We start from the raw sequence: 24015 nt of genomic DNA on the forward strand, positions 1-24015 counted from the left end.
AGAAGAAATAGCCCCCACTGAGGATATTTTATAGTTTAATGAGGGAAATATATCAGGGAATTTGGAATTCGTTCCCTGATTTGTAAGAACCCTGAGAGGACAAAACTGAGCCCGAAGAAGATCTGAGATTTTTAGGTGACCAGTACCGAATAAGGAGGAGACGACCGTGTTAAAGATCTAAAGAAAATCCGATCGCTATGACGCAGTTAGCAGAGCTGGCAACTGTTCCTGATTTTCAGTACTGTCAAGATTTTGAGAAATATTGATTTGATTTGTTTGATCCGTTAAACCTGACGCACACGGCTTGAGTCTTAAGTTTCATTAGAACAGAAAACACGTTTCGCTGCTCACAAACGTTGAAATGATCAACGCACACGGCATAACAAAGCACATCGAACATGTTCTTCGGGGAAAAAACGTTACTTCGATGGCATATGCGTTGGGCTTTGTAAAATTTGAAAGATGTTAATGCGAGGGTCTTGTCCCCTTGATTACTGATTCATTTGATATTTCAAAGAAAATGTTCCTTAAAATCATGAAATTCAACTTGTTACTGATAGCACCGAAAAGAGGTTGGCAGCCCTGCAGAAGATGATAAGAAGAGATATGTGGTTGAGTAAAGGAACGTTTCCCGGGTTCTGGTCAATGGGTGGTGAGAAACCGAGGTGTCTCACAGATCGTCATCAGAAACGTCTAGAAAATGAGTAAAATCCAATAAGAAGTCAAGGTGTCGACCATTCTTGAGTCCAATCGTGGTTTGGTTTTAGTGTCCAATATGTAGCGAATTTAAAGGAGCGCGGTTGAATATATCTATCATGGCCGCCTTAGATCGATTTGCAGAACTCTTTCCGTTATTGAGAACCATTACGTTAAAGAGAACGAGCTTTTAGAACGACACCTACCAATAATGCGCTATATCACTTCAAGATTCCGCGTCACGATTATCCGTAATAAATCAAATGTTCTCTCTAAATGTTCCCACTTACGCGGACACTTTTTATTAATTAAAAATCAGAATCGATTTCTTATCGAATATTCTCCACGAAAAATAGACGTTTCGTTCGATAATCGTGTAAGCGAAATGACACTCGACAAGCACTTTTTCATGTCCTGCCTATCGAATCGGTCATTTTCAGTGGTTGAAGTGCTATTTTAGATGCACGTGAAGTTTTCTGTCTGTATCTATATATAATGAATGGTTGGTGAATGGATTGCATTTTTTCATGGAAACGCGAACTGAAACTATGATACTGATTGCGTTAACAGCTCTTTTATTGTCGGTAAGATAGAACTGAAACTAGAATAAGAAAGCATCCGATGCGGGCGCAATTTCAGCGCGATTTTTCTTCATGTAAGCTTGTATACATGATCACGCTCATATTTTAGGGAACGACTAGTGGTAGGCCTAATCAACCGATAAGGCCGATTGAAGTTCGTCCACCTACGGGATCTCTGAGCATCGACCAAATCATCATGAAAGCTGGGGGCGGTCCTGAAGGTAAGTTTCCTCGGTTTCAACGAAATCTATCAGTATTTAAATTACACGTGGAAGACTGACTTACCACTAGCGCTCGCAGTGGATACTCGATTGCCACAGTAGGCAGGTCTACTTTATTTCAGCTAGATTCTTTACTAATCTATCTAGCTTTCAGAGATCCGATCGTAATCGATAATGGACATTTAGCGGAACTAGATATGCTCCTGTCAAGTGACCAATTCAACGAACTTTACTCTAAATCGACTAACATTACTAGAAGACGCAAGAGGAAGGCTCACTGGGAACTTTTCAAACGGTGGACAAACAATACTATTCCTTACTCCATAAAACCAACGGACGTATTCTGTATGTATTCCTTATCTACTTTAAAGGGTTCTTACGGGTTTCCCAATTTCATTTTCCATAACTTTTCCATACCGTCCATACCCAGATTATACATTTTCCACACACAGTTATACACCGCCAACATAGAACAGGTGATGTAGGCCCCCATGCAAAGTAGAAGAGTGCCAATCATCAATGCCATCAACAAAGTGTTTTCATAAAGTAACATTTAAGGGCACTATAACCTAAAATCTAAAATGAAAGGACGAATTTACTGTGAGACTATATTCTGATTTTCGTACCCTTACCATAGCCGTAACGAAAAAAAACAAGTGGCTGGAAAAATTTCCCATTTTACGAATTTTACCAAGACTTTCAAAAACCCGTAAGAACCCTATATCACATATTCCTTTTGTCATTTCCTTCGCTTTTTCCCATATATTCAATATTCATGTATTGTATTAGGGATTCTAACTCTACGCGCGTCTAATGATATAGAAATGATTTCATTAATTGAACAGCGGATGTCGACAAAGCGGAAATCAAGAAAGCAATTGATGAAATCGAAAGAAGCACCTGTATCAAATTCGTCGCGGCCACGGACAAACACGTTAATAAACTTCTCATACAAAACGGAGCAGGGTAAGAAGAAAGACCCGATTCCTCACTTGCCGGGGACTGGCCAGTGTCTATTGATGTAAGGAATATGACTTTTACTAAAGTGTTTAGTAAAACGCGTGCATGCATGAAAATGAGCAAAAATTCAACTCACCAATGATACAACATGAAATGAGGTCCATTTCTTTCCGTCATTTCCAACTTTGATTCCTACATATTACTTTGATCTCGGATCGGACGACTTCAAAACTGTTTTTGTTTCCACCATAGCGTGATGCGCATATTTTCCGTAATATGACAGTTTATGAAGCCTCTATAATCTTTCCATCTATTCTCCAAGCCTCGCAATACACTATTATACACTATCGAAGCATTCAGAAATGAAGAAGAAAGGTCAGGGAACCTAGAGGAACCACTAAGCAAATGATATCGTCTCCAAATTTCTCTCGCAATGTCCAATATTTCAACGTTAGGTTACACAACACCAGAACATTTGAACTGACCGATTGGAATGAAGTCGATCAGGGATATGAGATATACGCAAGATCAGTGATATGTATCGTGTGTTTAAAGATCAAACCAATCCCTAAAAGCGGGTACAAGCGCTTAGCGGAGCGTCAGCGCGGAGAAGAATGAGAAAATACGGGCAACACACCCGTTACCGATTTAGGCTCCATCCCCTCTGGTTACGGTTAACGGTACGCGAGTAGTACTGTATGGGTTAACTATTTGTAGGGTTAACTATTCGCACGAGCTTTCGCTACTTATGTATAGAAGCTTCATCAGGTGAATGCGGGATGATGCTACCATACACTAGTAGCGAAAGCTCGTGCGTCAAATAAATAGTAAACCTAGTACTACTCGTTTCGTTATTTATTCTAAACCCGGTTAACACGGCTACTCTAAATCGGCATATAGTTGTTGGAGCACAATTTGTTTCTAACACCGAATTTCATTTTTTTTTCACTTCATATAGATGCAATTCAAACGTGGGTATGCATGGCGGGGAGCAAAATTTAAATCTTGCACCTAGTTGTCGAATAGTAAGTGACAAAAATCACGAATACATACCGCTCCCGTTTAGTAATCGCAATAAAGATTCGGATATTTTTCAATTCTACAGAAACCTACGATCTTGCACGAATTAGGACACGCTTTAGGACTCGTTCACGAGCACCAACTGCCCGATCGCGACGAGTATCTGAATATTCTGTACGAGAATATCAAACCGGAGTGGAAGATCTGGTTTAAAAAACTGGACTCTAATCTGGTACTACAATACGGGGTACCGTACGACTACCGCAGCATCATGCACTACGGCATCACTGTACGTCCGATATATATATATATATATATATATATATATATATATATATATATATATATATATATATATATATATATATATATATATATATATATATATATATATATATATATATATATATATATATATATATATATATATATATATATATATATATATATATATATATATATATATATATATATATATATATATATATATATTCAACATTATGACCATCACAAAAAAAAGAAATCATAACAGATTAATTATTTTTTTTCAATAGGCTTTTACGGAAAATGGTAAGCAAACCATCCAAGCGAAGGACATCACGAAAGGCCATCTTATACAGGACGCCTCGACCAAATCGTCGTTTGCATTTTCCGATGTAAAAGTCATCAACTTGCACTACGAATGCAATTGTAAGTTTCATTCGAACAAATCTTAAATTAAATCCCGTCCCTCCTTTTCTGGTAGATATTGATCACCTCAAGATTGTTTCTATGATGCTTTCGTTTACATTACAGCTCATTGCTCGGCAACCATTCAGGGTAAATGCCCGCAGCCCGGATCGTTCCTGAACAAGCACTGTCTATGCGAACACGCATGTGCGTACAACGATTCGTATAAACCAATTTTTATAATTCTCCTACGAGCCCGTTTTGGGCCATAGTGCCCCAATTTTCAAAAAGAAAAAAAACTATTTTTTACTTCATTAGATTTGCAATTCTACCGCCATAGCAATTTACAGGGACGGATCGAAGGGGAGGTGAAGGGGTGCTCACCCCCCCCCCCCCTACAAAATCAAGGTGCCCTGAAATATAATGTTTGAAAATGAAAAATATCAAACTTAGGCCTATACCTAAAAACCCTATATCCGTCCCTAGATATAAGATAGTATATTTTAGAGTGGGACTAGTGAGTTTAAGCTCGATAAAAAAAGTATACGTAGGGGACTATATTATGGCCATAGTTGTTTGAGATCTGGCACTTTTAGAGAGAAATTGATCACCTCCAACGGTCGGGCTTCAGTACCGCATTGATATTGACAAAATGCGAAATTCTCTGATTTCAGACGGTCGAATGACGAATCCGTTGGACGGTGCTGAAATCACCCCAGCCGGACCTACAACTACCGTCCCGTGCGTCGACACAAATCAGTACTGCCCTGATTTGGCCGGCGGCGGTGCTTGCAACACTGACCCGGGCTTCATGCTCGAGAATTGTCAAGTATCGTGCGGTATTTGTTCGTTGACGTCATCCAGCGCGCCCACTCAGCCCACGACTACCGGGCCGATGCCGTGTTTGGATTTACAGTTTCAGTGCCCTGAATGGGCGGCCGGCGGTAACTGCGTCGGTTATTATGGGCCCTTCATGACCATCTACTGCAAGAAGTCGTGCAACTTTTGTCAGACGACGACGACCGCGGCTGCTGCACCGTAAATTCTGAGATACTCAGGGCGAGGGGATACAATAGACAAACATTATGATATTTTTCATATACTAAAAAAGTTGCCGAATCATGGAGGCCCTACGCAGCCTACTAAACATATAGGTAAATTGCATGAAGTTTTGCAAAGATATTACAAAAGTTTCACTTGTCTATTACTGTTGGAATAATAAAGAGAGAAAACTACAGTAAAGATGTTTGTTTTTTTTATTTTTCCGTCTTTCATGGCGAATAGGACAGATCTTCCGCTCCTCTTCTAAAGTTCGGGCATCGGGCAAGGTTTGAGACTTTGGTGGCATTACAGTTCACAGAAAGTCGGCTAGAGGTGCTCGGAAAATCTAGAATTATGATAGACCTTTCTTGATGCATTTTATTCATGAATTTAGAATATATTCAAAATCAGTTAAACAGGGGCAACTCTAACGTCACTGAGGAACGACTGTAAGACGATGGCATTTTACACACGATCAGCTTATTTTGATTAGATTTTTAATCCGTCGTATTCCAGAAATTCTCATTCTAGTTTCTGGCTAGAATAAATAAACAAATAGATTGAATATAGAAAATGAGGAATACGCTTTTTGAAGTCACGGTAAAAATCTATGGAACATATAGTAATATTCAAATTATACAAATTAAAGTTTCAATAACGGATTAAATTATTTGAACACATTGCTGGGCAACGATGAGTAATCCGAGGGCACCTGAAACGCAAAATCCATTGCAGCTGATCTAGATGGGATAAAACTTCATAAAAGAGAAAACGCCCGAAACGAAATGCAGCCCTCGACCACAGACGACGAAAGTCGGCCCGCCTCGGCAGCAGCGACGACTGCTGGAGCGGCTGGAAAATGGAAGGGAATGAAAAGCGGAGCAACTTTTCAATCAGTAAGTTTAACGACCTGCTGATAGGCCTACTCGACCAAAAGATAGCGCAAATCGGGATCCTTTCGAGATATCAGGGTAGGATTTTGGTAATATCTATACTTTTCTATCTATCGTATAGCAAGTGAAAAAGGTTATCATGGCGAATAGGTTTTTAACTAAGAAACCAGCAACCGAAGAGCCGGAGGAAGAGTATGATAAAATCTAGTTCTACCCGATTTCAACGAAAATGTGACTATAATATGCTGCTTACATTGTTTTTTTTTGCATTTGTCTTTTTTAAGTCCTGATGAATCTGACTCGAATAGAAAATTCCTGTTCGACGCTGCAGCTGTAAGTATTCGATTGGGGTCGAAGAGAAACGGGTAAGACTGGACGGTCACTCTACTGTATATAGAATCTGTGCCGGTTTTTTCCTTTGTCAGTTGAAAAAAGGAAAATTAGGAGATCTGTTCACCGAAGAGGAGCCGCCGGAGGAAGACTTCAATGAGATCGTCCACTGGGACGACGAACGCGTTGAGAATTACATATCGACAGAGCTGGTCGGCAGTTTCATCGAAAGTCTACCGTTTCGTATGTTCATTTTCGGGGTCATTATCGTCAATTCGGTTTTGATCGCTATTCAAACTAACGAGGAATGGGTAAGCTCGTCACATTTCTATAGTATCTTACAGACCCAGTAAAACTTTTACATCCCTTTGCTATAACGCACTTTTCATTATTCTGATTAAGGCTACGTTCAACCAACCTTTTTTACTGACTATACAGCAACTGGTATCATAATATGAATCCCAATTCCATAATTCCGATTACATATTTCAGTTGGCTCAGAATTCGTTGATGTTTTCGATATTGGAACAGATCGTCTTGACGATCTACTGCTGCGAGATACTGCTGAAATGGTATTATGGATTCTGGATTTTCTGGAGGTCCGGCTGGAACATTCTCGACTTCGTCATCATCTTAGCTTTGGTTCTGGGCCCCAGTAAGTGCGAACATCAATCCCTAATTCGTCGTTAAATCTTGTCGATGTAACCATATATATTTCATGAAATATCTTTTAGCTCTGACGTTCCTGGGCAGTAGTAGAATTCTGAGGATTCTGCGTGTTTTGAGGGCATTTCGTAGTTTGAAGAGGTATGTATAGCACTTTTTAGGGAGAACGTCTACCAAATTCTGAATCGCCTTGGAATAATCCGATCTTTCTTGAATTCTAGCATAAGTGCACTCGCAGGGCTTTCCATGGTCGTTCAGACTATACTTCAATCAATCCCAGGTCAGATTTTTCATAAGAAAAGTACGATGTCCCCAGGACGCTTTCAAACATTTTCATAACATTTCCTTTCATTGATTATGATATCATCCACAGATATGATCTATATTGGATTGCTGTTGACGATTATTCTGTTGGTTTTTGCCGTGGCTGGAGTGATTCTATTCGGCAAAGAGATACCAGAAAACTTTGGAACATTACTAACAGGTAAGGATGGCTGCATCGCAAATCTAGTGTAATTCATATTTACTTTCATATTTATATACATGCCAGAAACTAAGAAAACCAACTATAAACAAATAACACCATCTCCAAGGCCGAATCCAATCCGCCGAAGATTCGCCGAAGAAAACTTTGCTCATCTATTTAGAGTGGCCTTTGGTGAAAATGGGTTACGGAAGTTGAACCGTGGACCCACGACGACGTGACGACGTCCACATGATTCTGGAATCTGCAATGTCATGTTTTCAATTCATATTTCAGCGTTGTTTTCGTTGTTCATTTGCGTGACTCAAGACGGTTGGATTGGAATCTACAATTCAGTTAAGGTTAGTTGGCTAAGCTGGGCAGGGACTACTACAACGGACACTTTCAGCAACAACGTCGTCAATGCGGTCATACTGTCTTAGATACCCATGTAGTCAAACATCTGATTAACTTCATATCTGAGATGTTCCCTGTTCTATTTAATCCAGGCATCAGATGAGGCCGGTATACAGATTACCGGGGCTATCTACTTCTCATTGGTCATCATGATCGGAGCGTTCGTATTCGCTAACTTGATCGTGGCCGTGGTCGTAACGAACCTGGTAAGTCCACTGATTACTCCAACGTCTGTAGTCTCCGCGTCATAGTATTGACAATATGCAAGTTTCTTTCTAGGAACTAGCCATGAAAGAAATGCGAGCTGAACAGCGAGCTCGCCAGGATCTACTCGCCACTAATACCAAAGAGCCAACCAATCAAGAACAACAAGACAAAGATCCCGATGCAGTCGGTGCGTACCTTAACGATGATATTCACAAGTAATTTTTCATACACGTAAAAACTTGTTGATATCAAAAAAGGATGGAATGATAGTAATAAGTGGTAATAAGCCAGATTTCTACAGCCTAGGTTGTTGAATTTGTACTACAGATGCTGCCCTTCTGGATGATGTGCCATTAGTTGGAATCGAGGAAGTTTTAAAGGACATTTCGGTCAATTTCTCATTGCAAAATCCTCTGCAAAAACCGGTAATCTTCTCAGTTTCATGTATATAATGGTAATCCTGCCCCTCAGAATCCCTTGGGCATGATAGGAAACTTGCAATCAGAGAATGGTGCATTTTAAAACCAAATTATAAGACCAGTTAAACCACCTGACTGGTCGCCAGCCTAACGGATATCCAGCTTGAACAGACAAACCTGCAGGCTCCGTACATCACCAAGAGTCGGTGGTCTAGTGCTATAAGTACGAAGGCTTTGAGGCTTTGGAAAATATCCTGGCTATAACGGATCTGAAATTCAATGAAATTGTTTAGTGAAGACGATAGTTACAACAGAAAAAGGGATTCACTTACTGACTCTTATTTTTACACGGGCAGGATCTCCGCCATTTGACGATGGAAAAAGCTCAACACTATTTTCTCATCCTGAGCGTCATACAAGAAAACTTGGCAGAATACAAGAAAATCCGAGCTGATTTCGATATGGTATTTACGTCACGTATTCAGATACGTGCACAGCGCTTAGGGAGTGAACAGTTCTCATGAATTAACAACACTTTCTTTTCATTCATTCGCCATAAATTCTATGGAACTTTATCGGCAGATTTTCGAGTTGATTCGAGACATGAATCTGAATCTGGAAGAAGCTGAAGACGCTGAAGAGGAAGTGATGGAAAGTACGACTCATTTGATCCGCAAATTCTCGGGAATGCTGACCGTGAGTATCATCGCAGTGGCCGAGTGGTTTAAGCCGTCTGTCACTGGTCTCATCATCAATCCAGGGTTTATGGGCCCAAACCCTGGTGGCGACAGAGTTTCTTTACCCATTGGGAAAGGGAAACATCGAACCCGCTTATAATGCCCTGCGTGGCGCTTAGCGGGTTGAGGGTGTTAAAAAAAGTATCATTGATATCTTATACGCGTTAAAACCCACGATAATGGTCATATTCTAGCGTGTTCATTTTTCATATATAGACGAAAGGGGACATTCTGTCAAACTTGATCAAGATGGAAAAAGAGCAACTTGTATCATCGCATAACGCTAGGAATATCCACGAAATCATCAGACCGATGAGAAATCAGGTAAGATACAATAACTACCGGTATACTATATTGCAGGGCTGAGAAAGTTAAGTGCTTTCTAAGCAAGTTGGAACATTTCATTGAACATGGAAGATAATACATGTAAATATTCTTCAATTACTACATGAAGCACCAAACCAGATATTTCTCAGGACAAAATACTGAAAACATCAGCTCTGAGCATTAGTTCAACCTATAAGCCCTTTTATTACGTAAAACATAGACGGAAACTGTTTGATGTTGAAACCGCGTGATCTAGCAATCTCAACAAATTTCCCTGACTTATCCTTAGCTCTTTTACGAAATCCCCAGACTTTTTTAAAGATAATCGAATTCCCCTATTTTCAGGTAAGTGGCCACCCTGAATTAGTAGTATTCCTTTCAAGTTAGATGGGGTAGAGATAAATCGCGATTTTTGGTCGTTACAGGTCGCCAAACTTCAGGCGTTTACGCGCCGAGCTTCGAGGAAGAGCGTAGATGTAGGTTCGATGTCAGTCGACCCTAAATCGCGTAAAGACAGTCATCGGTAATTCAGGAGCGAGGAGAACGTAGAACTGGAACTCGTTGCACAGAGAAGTTGTCTTGTCGTTTTGAACTGAATACACGTTTGTTAATCGTAAAACTTCATCAATAAACGTTGATATTTTCATGTTTCGTTTCAAATACAACTCGACCACAGGGAGGGGTGAAGTTTACGACATCTTCCCTAAGTTCGTTAGTAAGCAAGCACAGTAAGCAACCAGGGGCCAGCTGCTTAAAAGTTTGTTAAAGATAACCCGCGGATAAATACCATAGTAGTAACAATAAACTTTTAATCATCACTATGTCAACTATCCACCGGTTAACTCTAACTACCAACTTATGAACAACCGCAACCCCCGATAAGCTAACCATGCTTTCATGAATTCGACCGATGCAACTCACTAATGTACTAAAACACTGTTGTACAAAGTTAAGGATTTTTATTTAAAAAATTAAAATTGGTGGGAACATTATCATCATCATCATCATCATTATTAGAATCATCACGAGCGTATATTAGTTATTGATAATTTTCATTTTTTGTAATCAATATATGGCAGATGATTTAAGCTATTTAAAAAAACGCTGTCAGTAACGTTCGCAAAAACACGTACATAATACAATGTGACCCGACTTTTTTAAGAATTCGGATTATCATCGCTAAACCCCTGTTTACACTGTAGCCTAAACCCTACACATTATCTAACTCGATTCTCATTACACAATGCAATCTCATACATAATTCGCAAAGCGAAAAAAAAAAAAAACAACGCGATCCGGTTCGACAACCGCGAGTTTAATTTCGATTCTACCGAGTTTACGCAATTGAAAATGAACTGATTTCAACTCCTTAGAATAAAATTAAACTCGCGACTGTCAAAGCGGATCCTAATCTTCATTCAGACCCGATTTCCAATTATCCAACTGTACACAAAGTTGAACTCCTACAAACATGCTCTAATTAGCGATATTCGAATGATTTCATCATGAAGTCATTCACGACGATGAATTGGAAAAATATATCAACGTTGGATCGTCGAATAATCATAACACATGCAATTGGGTTTTATTCATATTCAACAACGACCAACGCGTTTCAATGCCAGCTTATAATCAATTTATGGAATCTCTCTCCTTCACGACACTTTTTGCCAGTCAAAAACAAAAATGAAAGTTTCTACGAATTCTAGATTTGTTTAGAATGAATAACGGATTCTGCAGTTCCACGGTCGCGAGTTAGATTCCTCTTCAACGATGAATATCAACTTTGATTTCGGTATTGCGTTTACTCGCCACTGCAGAACTGCAGATATTCAAGTCATTTCCAAAAGCAGAATAACATTTTGTCCACGGCCTTTTACAGACATGACTACTATTTGAGAGCAGTTACTACCCTTTCAGAATTACTCCAAAGATTTACAAAATACTCTCAAAATCAGAACGGTTTCTAGCAATTGAGACTACTATTTCAGAAGTCAAATTCAGGTGAAAACTACTAAGAGGGTAGAAGATACCAAGGTAGTCAAGTCTGCCTAATCCGGTATCCCAAAATTCATCAAATCGAGATAATTCCAATTCTTTGAATCTAAAAATCATTCTGACTTTTTTAAAGAAATAAACACGATCTTCCCGGTTAAAGAAGGACGAGGGAGATGCTATTAATGCCCTCACTTGAACGTAAGAGGAGTGAACTGAAAAGTATTTCGAAATTGCTCCTTGAAGGAACAACGATGCTGCCATGAATCAGTCTACCGTCCTATACAGCCTACTACCTATACATATGAGACATTCTATAAATAAACGCTATAATATTCGCTAATCAGTCGTTATTCTTTGATGAGAAAATCGTTTGTTGTTGAAATTAATCTCAATTACTGGCGCGTCAGAATTTCATTAGTGACCAAATGCTTTTTTCTTTTATTTCGACGAACGAAAATCAATCTCACGTAAAAAATGAATGAACGGCACGAGACGCGTCTACGCGATGACGAGAATCCAGGTTTTTAGAGTCGACAGAGTTTAATTCCGGGGTTTGCATGACCCCACCTGCTTACTAACCCCCAAAAAAGGTAGCATTTTTCATCCACTCACAGACTCAGACTTACCCCAATCACTGCCAAGAAATGAATTAGATCTTACACTTCTACAGTAAAAGGCTACGTGAGGGTTAAATTTGGTTTTGTATCTAGTTCCACAGTTGTTGTTTTGAATTCTTTCGTTCGGTAGAAATGAAATATGGAGATCATTTGGGACCAGTTTATCTGGATTAATCATTGAATTTTACATACATTTATGTATAGCTGGACCAGATTAAAATCCAGATTACAAAGATCTACATTAAAGGGGTTCGGCTGTATGATAAAAACATCATTAGCCTTTAAAGCGATTCATTGCCAATGTAGTTAACCCCCTGATTAGATTTTTAACTGCTTTGTACAGCCGGATCTTAGAGGATAGGGAACTCTCTCTCTCTATCAATAGGTTTGCACAGCAGCTTTACCTTTACCTGATTAGCAGTACTTAACCCTTTCCTGTCCTTGTACAGTGTATCGCCTTTTCCAGTAAACACATTTTTGCAGAAAATGAGGTGCTAGCTTCTATATACTACCTACAATTGACGGTAGGTAGTATTTTGGTTTAAGATTACGATTTTATCAATGTTTGATAATTTAATAAAGAAAAGGGGCCAACAACAAATCACCATGACAGGGTTAAGCACTAGACAACTCTAAAACCCGAGATTAAAGACAATCGCGTAGACGTGGCTAAAACGTGCTAATATATATACGTATATAACCGGTATACACGGGTAAAATTAACATTTTCAAACATGTCGTAACGTAACAAGGTACGAAAAAACAAACCTTCGTCGTATGTTATATATAAATATATAAAAAGCCATAGATTTTTAAGTCTGAAAATCGTTTATCTTCGCGTGAAAATACAAATAAAAAAGAAAAATAATAATAATAATAATAATAATAATAATATTAACATTTTATTTACTTTCAAAAGATGATAAAAAACCAACTGCAAATAAAGTATTTTTTACCGTAATCTCGAAAAATGGACAAATAAGGATGTCACGTCAGTTTCTTTAGAAAAAAATTCGAGAAAAAAAATTGTAATTCGCTCTTTTTTTGACGACTGATTTAAAAACAACCTTTGTTTCTGTAACTACAAACAACTAAATAAATCGAGGAGGCTAAATAGAAAATTTTACACAAGTATTCGCTATTTTTACAGCGCGCGCGAGAGAGAGAGAGACATTTCGTTCTCATTCGATACACAGCAGAACTCGCTTAATTCGGATCATTTCCAACCGACGGAATTACGAGAAATCCGCATTTAACCCTTTCAGCGGATCTACACCGCAATACGATGTATTAATCAACGATGGACTTTTCCAGTACACAGCGCCACGGTGTATTTATGTGATTTACTTTTATCTCCAATGAAAGATGGAAGCACCTATCAAACAGTGAAATATTAGTAACCAATGATACACCGCACTGCGGTGAAGACGCGCCATAGCAGTATACCTGTTACACCATGCATTGGGGTGGATTTTTTCAAATTATCTCCAGCACTTTCGGATATTAATTAGTCAGAACTGACAGGGTTAAACTCCTTGTTTTAGACGGTGTACATTTACATATAGATGGACCGTAAATATTAATACATCCACGTGGATCCAGAATCAGGTTAAAACTAATCCGAATTAAGTGGGTTTCGCTGCATATACATATATAACTATATATATATATATATATTTATTATCATCAATAATAATAATGAGTCGTGAAAACAAATCGTTTTTTTTTAGTTTTGTTTTCGTTTTTGTACACATTGCACTCGTCCTCAAGAAGTAACGTGATTAATACTTTCAACAACGTTTTGTTTTTTGCGTTTCGTTTTCGACGAAGAATTCATTAGAGCGTTTTTCCCCAGTCTAAAGTATTTTTCCATTTTTCATCCGTAACGGATGAGAGAAAATTCCACGAATTCCGCGAACTCGCGCGGCATTTCTAGTCGACGTTTTTGCATAAAGTCCGAGTACGCTATACGGGAACACAAAAGCGCGAACGGTTTTTCGCCGAACTGCCGGGTGGTTGCGCGGTGTAAGACAAGTTCTGTGCGTCTGCCTCGCGAAAAAACAACAATAAATTCCAGCGAGATTTATAGTCACGCGATGATCGACGCGATTCGAGTGATGATATAAGGCAACTTTGTTGGATAATCCAGTCTGGCGGTGATATAAGAACCGGTGGTAAGAACAAGATGGAATAGAGGTTATCGATATTTCTTTATATCCAAGCGCGCGTAGCGTTTCACAACCTAAAAATAAACGGGATAGTAATCCTAGCGTTCATTGCATCGGTCCGTGGTACGGCGGCTGAGTCGAGTCGGGACTGTCGATCGATGCGAGCGTACCCTGCGGGCGCATGATCGCCTCGGCGTCGCGGCAATGAGGCCGCGGGCCCGGCTCGGGCGTGTAGGTAAACGTGAGTCCGGTAGCATAGATCACGCCGTCGTTTCGCACCAGTGATACAGGAACCTGCAACGAAATAAAATATATTATCAACTTACATTGCTAACAATTAATAATAATAATAATAATAATAATAATAATAATAATAATAATAATAATAATCATAATTGTAATTTATTTCTTAACCCTATCAGTGTTGACTAGCTAAAGCCCAAAAATGCTGGAGATAATTTGAAAATTCGTAGTTCCCTATCTGATATAGATCATTTACTAAGAGATTGTCTTACCTGCAGTGGTTGTCGCACCCATCGCCATCCAGCTCGGAACGCCGATATATCAGGCACAACGCACAACATGCATTCGTCGCACCTTCAAAAAAAAATGCGAAAAACTCGTAAATTATCGAATTGCGGAAATATATCGAATTCCAATCGCAAATTTCAAGGCAGGAATATTCATTATATATCTCAATTTCATAACTAAATCTCGTAAATCGCGATCAACGAATTGGATTAACCTTCTCAAAGGCTTTCGACTCATTTAACTAAATTAACTCAGAAGACAGACAGAAGTTGGACAAAAACATTATGAAAGCGCGTCCTACCTAAACATAGTTTCCGCTTCCACATCGCCGAACCATACCCTGAGATTAGGTGCGAAGTTTTCACCGGTTAGTTCCAACATGGCCACGTCGCCGCCACCGTTTAACTGTTGAAAGTGAATGCAATATGAACACAGTGTGAACGAACGTTCGAACGAAATGAATTTCAAGGACCGGAGCATTTCGCAAAATGGCAGCCATCCAGTTTCATGTAATGGCTTCATCGATCTTTGGGTTTGAAGAATAGTGGTTAAAGAAACACAGAAACAGCTTTACGAGCGTTTCCCTGTTTCATATGCGTTTAAACATGGTTTCAGATCAAACATGTTTGATTCAGTGCTTCTGTGTTTCTTTGCGTCGTGTGCAATGGGCTTAAGGAGTTTGTGGGTTGACAGTTCTTCTCCGGCTGCTTCTCTGTTTGCTAAGGGCAGACATTAAAAAGAATAAAAACGTTTCGAAAGACTTACATGAAGACTATTAACAATTGGCACAAGTGATAACGGCGATTTGACCGGACCCATCGCTTCGCAGAATGTATACTGAGCTTTATCCGTACTGATGATCGTCCATGAAGCACCGTCGTTGATGATTTCTTTTTTAGGATCAGTCGGGCATGGCGTTGCCTGTTGACGACACGAGAAAAACATGATTTATTCAGTGCTTACCAAATCTTACCTTCAAGTGCTGGATTTGAACCACAGTGCGATGTATCATTAGTTACTAATATTTCACAATGTATGACAGGTGTTGCCATCTTATAAGAGACTTAAACTAATTCATAACGACATGGATTCAATGTGGTGCGGGCGTATTAGCAAAGTCCATCACTTATTCATACACCGCACTGCAGTGTAGATGCACTGGAAGGGTTAACGAGTCGAAAATTCATTTGATTTAAACCCTTTCGAGAAAATTGTTTATTTCGTACCTGAAACTGTATGATCCTTTCCTGAGACAGACAAAGATACATGCGTTCGGTGTCTTTCATGTAGAAGGCACATTTGTGTAACTGTGAAACGGGGTCGTCTGCATCTAATAACGCTGTCTGTTTGTCAACTTTACGGATAACCTACATTAGAAATAAAACATCGAAATAGCAGAAAGTAGCTGTACGCTCCGGTGAGGAGACTGAATAGATTATACGATTAAGACCCACTATACACAAATTTAAAAGATCAAGAATTAAAGTCAGAGGTTAAAAGACATGACTTCTCAGACTCTCTATAGATGACAGTTACACTTCTGATGAATGATTCCAAGAAGTTTTGTGTTATAACTTTTGATTTGAACTCTTTATCAAATAAATTTCAATTTTTAATTTTTCTAATACGTATACAGGGGCTTTTAATCCTACAAAGGTCGAAAATTTATGTGACTTATCGGTAACTAACTTACCAATCTCGGAAGGGCCATACCGGTAACCGAACAAACCAGTTTAACGGTAGCGCCGTAATGTACGTAACCATCGCGAACGGTGAACTCTTCACTTTCACTTTCGTTATCATCAACTGTCAAGAAATAGACGAATAGAAAATGAAGCCAACTTATAAAAATGTTCATAAAGGCTTTTGCGATTGTTATGAACAGCCACAAGACTGCTTAGTTCATATTGCATAGATATTGCATACAGGGCTGCCAACCTTTGCAAAGAGCTATCAGTAACGAATTGAATCTTTTTCAGTAACATTTCATTGAAATATGAAAGAAAATGTTAAAATTTATCAGTAATCAACAGTAAGACCGACAGTAACATCTTTCATATTTCAGTTCACATTAATCAGTAATCAACAGTAAGACCCTCAGTAACATCTTTCATATTTCTGTTCAAATTAATCAGTAATCAACAGTAAGACCCTCAGTAACATCTTTCATATTTCTGAACGCATCACACCAATCAATTCAGTATTTCTTGTTATAAACAAGTAACAAATACTGAAAATCAGGAACAGTTGGCAGCTGCCCTGCGTACTGCATAAGGATTAACGGCCCGTGCCTAGAGATTTTATCAAATTCATCAATAGCCAACCATTCTCATAGTGACATTGAGATGCAGAACCACAAGGCATCTAGGCATATCAGTAGCTATAACTTAACGATCTTTTCTAAAATCAATACTCACGTAAATGTATAGTGAAGGCGCCCCATTGCGTGGAACTAGCGTGGAAGTTACCGCCCTCGACGTGTAGGTATCGCGTCGATACCGTTTGCGATCGAAGCCGATTGAATAACGCTACTTTCGTACCGGAAGCAATACACACTGAAAGAATAAACACGAAATCTATAGAAACTACTACGTCCAACGAGCCGAAATATACACGGCCGGTTTTATAGACCGGTATTACCTTTAACCCGGGGGCTAACTCAATTGAAAATGAGTTGAGTTAGCCCCCGGGTTAAAGGTAATACCGGTCTATAAAACCAGGTCCACAGTGTTTCAGATAATCTGATTCGCCTCATTTTGTTTGTAATTCCTAGATAATCCGGATGATATCTCAGAAATTTCAATAGTAGAACAGTCAAGTAATACACAAGGTTTTATGATTCAGGACAAAGCTACTATGATAAGTGATTCTAACATCAGACAAAAATTTCCCTTAGAAAAGCTGGGGTATATGATAGACGTACAAGCGCCTGACCCTGGACAGAGATGTAACATATAGCTATGACCAAGAAAAGTGTGCCTCAGATGAATAAATGCCCATGAAATTGCATTTTTACTATGGTATTGGTTCGCCAGTTAACTCTTAGCAAGCTTTCAGCAACAGACCCCTAGACAGGACTGGGTAAATGTTCCAATAGGTCCGATGAGTTGAAACTTACGATCTGCATTCTTTAGTGATTGTTTTTTCTTGGAAGGTTTCGAGATGACTTTGATACGTTTGCCATTGAACACACCGATATCCTGGCCGTTACCGTAGAACATTTTCACCGACAGCATAAAATGTTTTCGTTTGTCCGAGTCGGATATGTACAAAGTTTTGGCAGCACAGTAGTTCTGTAATATACACAATATAGATTACAATTTGGGAAAGTTAACTAATACTGAAATATGTTAAGATATCTCCCTCAAACTAATCAGTAATCAAGGGGATAAGACCCTCAGTAACATCTTTCATACATTTCGGTACAAAATTAAACAAGAGGGTAAGACCCTCAGTTACATCTTAACAACATATTTCTTTTCAAATCATTCAGTAATAAAGGGTATAAAACCCTTAGTAACAACTTCTGATCAAGTCTGCCGTCAGTGCTGGTTCGAAAAAGGACTAAGTGCTGATCGGGCCTTGATCAGCGTTACGACCCAGTGCAGTGAGGGAGGGAGGGAGGCAGTAAATTAATCAGTAATCAAGGAGGGCAAGACCCTCAGTAACAACTTTCACATTTCTGCTCAAATTAATCAGTAATCAAGGGGGTAAGACCCTCAGTAACACCTTTCGTATTTCTGCTCAAACTTATTAGTAAGGGTAAGACACTCAGCATTTCTCAGGGGTCAAGATTTATGAACACTGAAAATCAGGCTGTTAGGCTGAGAAACTGACCTTTCCCTCTAAGTTAAGTTGCACCATTTCTTGGTCGGAGTTACCGATGCCCATAAACGCGCAAACCTGCGATTCCTGATCGGTGGCGCCGTCCAGTTCCATTTGTTCCTTTTTCCGTTTCCAACCATTTCCGAATAGGTAAATGCAAGGCGGAGGGCAGAAAAACCTACAAATAGTGAATATATATTAAAATCATAAAACTCATCGATAACTTCTTCATTCAAGTTTTTGTCCTTCGCCAGTTAGAGGGACATTTTTGAAGCCTAATAATGTACATGACGTAGGGAAAAGCGAAACAAGAAATATGGAATCAGTTTGCCTTGCGTGGGTTGGGCTTTTTGTACACAAGATGGATAGAGAGAAAGGGATGGAGTGGGAGTATAGAAGGGGGAAGAAAGGGAGATGGAAGAAAGGATGGAGGTAGGCAGCATCTGTATCTGTATATACACGTTGACCTGGCATTAATTGTCAAAGGTGGAGATAGGGTGAAAATGTCTATACAGAATCCCACAATAATAACTACAAAAATAACATTAGGTCCGAAATGTTTTGAGCTAGTTGTTTACTCAACGTTTGGACTTTATCCTAATAGTCATCTTGTGGAATACTACATTCCAGTATTCCAGAAGACGAATATCTTAGAATATCTCGGAATCTATCGATAATCTATAGATTATCGTTATAACGCCGACATAGCGTTTTATCAATCGTTAAGGACGGAGGTAGTCGAGAATAAATCGAATTTCAAGCACGTTTCACGTTCGTACGGAATGACGAGGGGTTATTCGGTGCGAGGAAAAAATACGAAAATCTAAAAAGAATTTCGAGACGACGTCATCCGCTCGTAAAATCGCGTCGTCGTCTTCTCGGTGTACAGTTCGTTCGATAAAACTACCGCTACGAACGATCATCAATGAGTTGACGAAGCTTTATTCGGCGAGCGATTAAAAACCGACGACGACAATTACTTATAAAACATACGAACAAACGAACGTACCGATAAAACGAGGCACACGCGCACGAGCGTACCATCGGGTACGATGTTAAAAACCGCAAGGAAAAAAAATTTTACGGACGAACATCAAAGAGACGAATCGTCGAACGGTATTAATTTCTTTTTTTTTCGTTTCATCTTGTCGGATCTTGTCTCGAGGAAGATTCACTTTTTTGTTCGATCGAGTAAAATGTCGGTAAAAACTACTCGCCCCGATTTCGACGGATAGACGAATGTTATATCAGCAGGCGCACCTGACGACCTGAAACTATATCTGATTTGAGTTCGTCGATGCTTGGTGTTTTTCAAACTGAATTTTTGACAATTTTCCACGACGAATTACAGAATAAAGCGTGTGATTTTTGAATTTCTCTTTCCAGTCATTGAGCGCGTACAAATGCTGGTTTAATTTGCGACTTCGCATTAGGGGGGCGGATTTCATCGAATATTTATCGGCGCGTCGTCGTCGCAAAACGGCCGCATTGTTGACCGCGTTTGTTATTTCAAAAACATCTTGCACCTCAACGAATCGAACGACAAGTGTCCGCGATTGTGCTGAAGTCGCTTAATAGCGTTAAAAGCCATTATCCGTCTGCTGACGAAACGTTAATTTATCGCCTTAACGTCGTCGCGCTCGGAGCCGAGTTTGTGATCTTTTTTTAACCAAATGATAAAAGATCGTCGTGCGTAAAAATGTTTCCGAGTACCGTCGTTTATCTTTTCGTTTTTTGAAATCTTCAAAAGCCTTTATCGAATGCATTTGTTGCGTCAACGGAAAACATTCGACGCAGTCATCGTCGACGAGATAATTATTCGGCTGAACTCGATGCGTTAATCGGGCGAAAAAACTCGAGTACATCGACAAGAGAACGGCTTGTGACCTGCTCAAAACCTTTGATAAGGCGATGCAAGCTTCGTACAATGCATTCCATGTTGTAGTAAGAGATCTCTTCTCATTTCTGCCTTCGGTTTGATCTTGAAATGAGATGAGTATTCTTTTTTGGAAAAAAAACGAACATCCACTCTAAATAATTATTCTATGAGCTTTGGATCCCAGGCGCTGTTTCAAATGTGAAAGGTTTTAACGATAACCCGGCGAAGGTATCATAAACTTGCATTACCTTTAACCACAGGGTTAACTCAATTGATATTGAATTAAGTTAACCCTAAGGTTTAAGGCAACACACGTTTTCACTGATTTTTCCATGTGACTACACAAAATTCTGAGTTTTCCAGGTTTTCAAGGCCAGTGGCACCACCCTGTGGTTGGATCGAGTTTACACGTGAGACGAACCCATCCCTAGGCATATATAAAGGAGGCGAACTTGACCGAAAAAAAAAACCCGATGACACCCCACTGGATCCTTGACAACATACCGGGCACCGGCGCTAGAGAATAGACCTAGAATGAATCCAATTAAAAATCATAAACTCATAAAACGCGTAAAAGTTATTATGAAGACGCGGTCGTAAAGTAAGGTGCGAAGCCGAATTCTGTATAGAACGAACACCTTCGCACAACAATCGTACAAAGCGCCGAGCGGCGACCATTTTTCTATCACATCGTAAAAACATGATCGAATGACCGTTATTTTTTTCGGATTCCATGCGAGCTAAAGTATGCGTTTGTTGCTCACGTGATTCTAGGAAAACAGCTTGAAAAACGTTGCCAATCTCGTGTACATACATGTATACATGTACACTACCTATAACATGTAGAGAATCCCACAATAATTACGGAAACATGATATAAAGACCGAAGATGTTTCCTTGAGCTAGGAGTTTATTCAGCGTTTCGACTATATTCTATTAAGTCATCTTCATGAATACTGTATTCCTTGAGCTAGTAGTTTATTCAACGTTTCGACTAGATCCTAATACTTATCTTCATGAATACTGTATTCTTTGAGCTAGTAGTTTATTCAACGTTTCGACAAGATCCTAATACTTATCTTCATGAATACTGTATTCCTTGAGCTAGTGTAGTTTATTCAACGTTTCGACTTCATCCTAATAGTCATCTTCAGGAATAATGATGTTGTTCTCATTTAAGCATTGATGAAACACTCCGAGTTCAGTGTTGTAAAGATAATATAAAACCCCTGGAGCCGGTTTTACAGACTGGTATTACCTTTAATCTGGGGGTTAACTCAATTGAAAATGAATTGAGTTAGCCCCTGGTTTAAAGGTAATGCCAGCCTGTAAAACCAGCTCCTGCGCACTAAGAAGTTAGTAATTTAGTTAGTTTAGATACCACCAGTGTAGTCGAAGAATAAAAAGAGTCTGAAATGTTTCCTTGAGCTAGTAGTTTATTCAACGTTTCCCCCAAATTCTAATTCCTCAGGATGACTACTAGAATATAGTCGAAAGGTTGAATAAGCAATCAGCTCAAGGAAACATTTCCATACTTAAGATCATTTCTTTTGTTAACACTGTGGGATTATAGTGTTTTATCAATGGTTCTGTAAACTACAATTTCTTATAAGCCACAAGAGAATTGTTTTTCGAAACAATTTTTTCTGAAGATATGAAGATTTTTTACAGTTATTGTTTCATGTACGATGGGACATTATCTATTTTCTACTGTTGAGAATGAATGCTCTACGGTTAGACGAAAATGGCGATCGGCGGAAAACACATATCTTTACTTAACCGGACTTGTTCAGTCATGAATAGCATATTACTACATGTAAATACATTAAAAATCGCTTAAGACCAACCGTCATTGCGTTGACAAATTTCCAAATGATGACTTAGTATAGAATAGAGAATATCGTATTTTTAGCATCTTTTGTGCAGCCATTTTCATACTCATGACCGTTTTGCAATGACATGATTCACTTCCAGTGGGGATCTTACCATTTGTAGTCCTCGATATTTTAAGAGGTGAAATATAAGAATTTCCATAGCTACTAAATGAATGAGCAAAAGGTGTTGTCTATGAGTAAGCCATCATGAATACATCTTTTCACTAATAGGCAGTTGTGAAAGTGCATCAAATCTAATACTAGGCCTACAGTGTACTGAAACCACTAGAAACAATTATCCAGACCGCGTTTCTAAAATTACGAAGATTTTTCATAGCTTCGGACACTAAACTTGAAATTTCATAACTTTTCCAAGCCTTTAAGATATAACTACTATAAATCCATAACTTTTCTGGAATAAAACAAACCCTGTTCAGAGGGATGCTCAAAAGCTTGTTAAAAAGGGACAGAGTTTTTTCCCCGACTATTCCCCGACATGCCCGTTGCTTTCCCTCACTACTTCTCGACATGAACGTTGTTTTTGCTGACTTCATCTACTAAGAAAGAGACGGAAACTCTTCAATTTTACGCCCGATCTACGTAACTATCTTAAAACAAATATCCCTGACTTTTACCCTGATTTCTAGACCAGCGGCCAACCTGTTAAAGCGAACAACCACCGGATAGTCGATACAACGATGATAATAATTTTCTTAACCACGGTATTCATCGGATCTTTAACTTTCGAACCAACTTATCATAAGCATCTGGTTTGACGTGTACAACTTTTGATATCACCTGCGCTAAGATGGCGCATTATCTATTTTCAAACGAGGAATTCCGTGTCCATTCAAACACACAGCGTACATAACAACCCCCGAAAAAAGAAAAAAACGCATTCATTTCACGCGACTCGAAATTTATTTATCCATTTCGACGTTCATTATAATCTCGTACGATTAATCGACGACGATTTATTTCGCCGACAGAAAACATTAATTATTTCCGTCGAAACTAACGACTTCGAACGGACGTAAAGTATTAATAAACGGTGAGTAATTACTTTTCGACGTTTTCGCGATCAATAACGCCGCGCGACGCGGCCCGGTCGAGTCGGGGTCCGTCGAAACAAGCGAAACGGGAGGTCGGCGTATTGTTCGCGGCGTTCGAGGGGTAGCGTCGAGGTACGACGTCGCAAGACAAATCGTTTACGATTAATTTCGCGCGGTCGAAACGCATTTATTTTCTTTTCCGTCGGTGAAAAGCGCGCGGCATCGAGCATCGTCCGCCGATGAGCGATCGGTTTCGTATTCATGAGCGAAACATTTTCGCGTAAATAATCCCGACCCGAAAAACGCATTCATTTCAAAATCCACCGGCCGACGGCCGCCCTGCCGAAAAACGATCCCTTTCAAACGGAGGTAAAAAATTGCCGAACGATTTATCACGTTAACGACGAGGTTTATTTATCGCGAC

The 24015-nt window shown here is 39.3% G+C and overlaps 2 protein-coding genes across 3 annotated transcripts in view; one reads left to right on the plus strand and one right to left on the minus strand.

Annotated features, from left to right (window-relative positions):
* The first annotated feature begins 1244 nt into the window (after nt 1-1244).
* LOC141912913 (zinc metalloproteinase nas-4-like) lies at nt 1245-5189 on the plus strand. The gene is made up of 9 exons (XM_074804342.1): nt 1245-1280; nt 1387-1498; nt 1646-1843; nt 2344-2464; nt 3417-3483; nt 3564-3767; nt 4033-4168; nt 4274-4354; nt 4822-5189. Exons 1-9 carry the CDS (start codon nt 1245-1247, stop codon nt 5187-5189), a joined length of 1323 nt encoding a protein of 440 aa, XP_074660443.1.
* An 8756-nt stretch (nt 5190-13945) lies between these two features.
* The window catches only part of LOC141912459 (suppressor of hairless protein homolog), a 39503-nt gene continuing 29433 nt past the window's right edge, over nt 13946-24015 (minus strand). The window contains exons 7-15 of one of the 2 annotated variants that reach the window (XM_074803666.1): nt 18799-18964; nt 18080-18254; nt 17379-17516; nt 16655-16767; nt 16188-16328; nt 15727-15882; nt 15263-15366; nt 14946-15027; nt 13946-14724 (exon numbers count right to left, since the gene is read on the minus strand). In XM_074803666.1, the coding sequence (XP_074659767.1) occupies nt 14536-14724; nt 14946-15027; nt 15263-15366; nt 15727-15882; nt 16188-16328; nt 16655-16767; nt 17379-17516; nt 18080-18254; nt 18799-18964 (1264 nt within the window). In that variant the 3' untranslated portion in view covers nt 13946-14535. The remainder of the gene's footprint in view (nt 14725-14945; nt 15028-15262; nt 15367-15726; nt 15883-16187; nt 16329-16654; nt 16768-17378; nt 17517-18079; nt 18255-18798; nt 18965-24015) is intronic. The other variant, XM_074803667.1, reaches the window with a different exon arrangement.

This window comes from Tubulanus polymorphus, chromosome 11 (assembly GCF_964204645.1).
Source record: "Tubulanus polymorphus chromosome 11, tnTubPoly1.2, whole genome shotgun sequence".
NCBI classification, from domain to species: domain Eukaryota; kingdom Metazoa; phylum Nemertea; class Palaeonemertea; order Tubulaniformes; family Tubulanidae; genus Tubulanus; species Tubulanus polymorphus.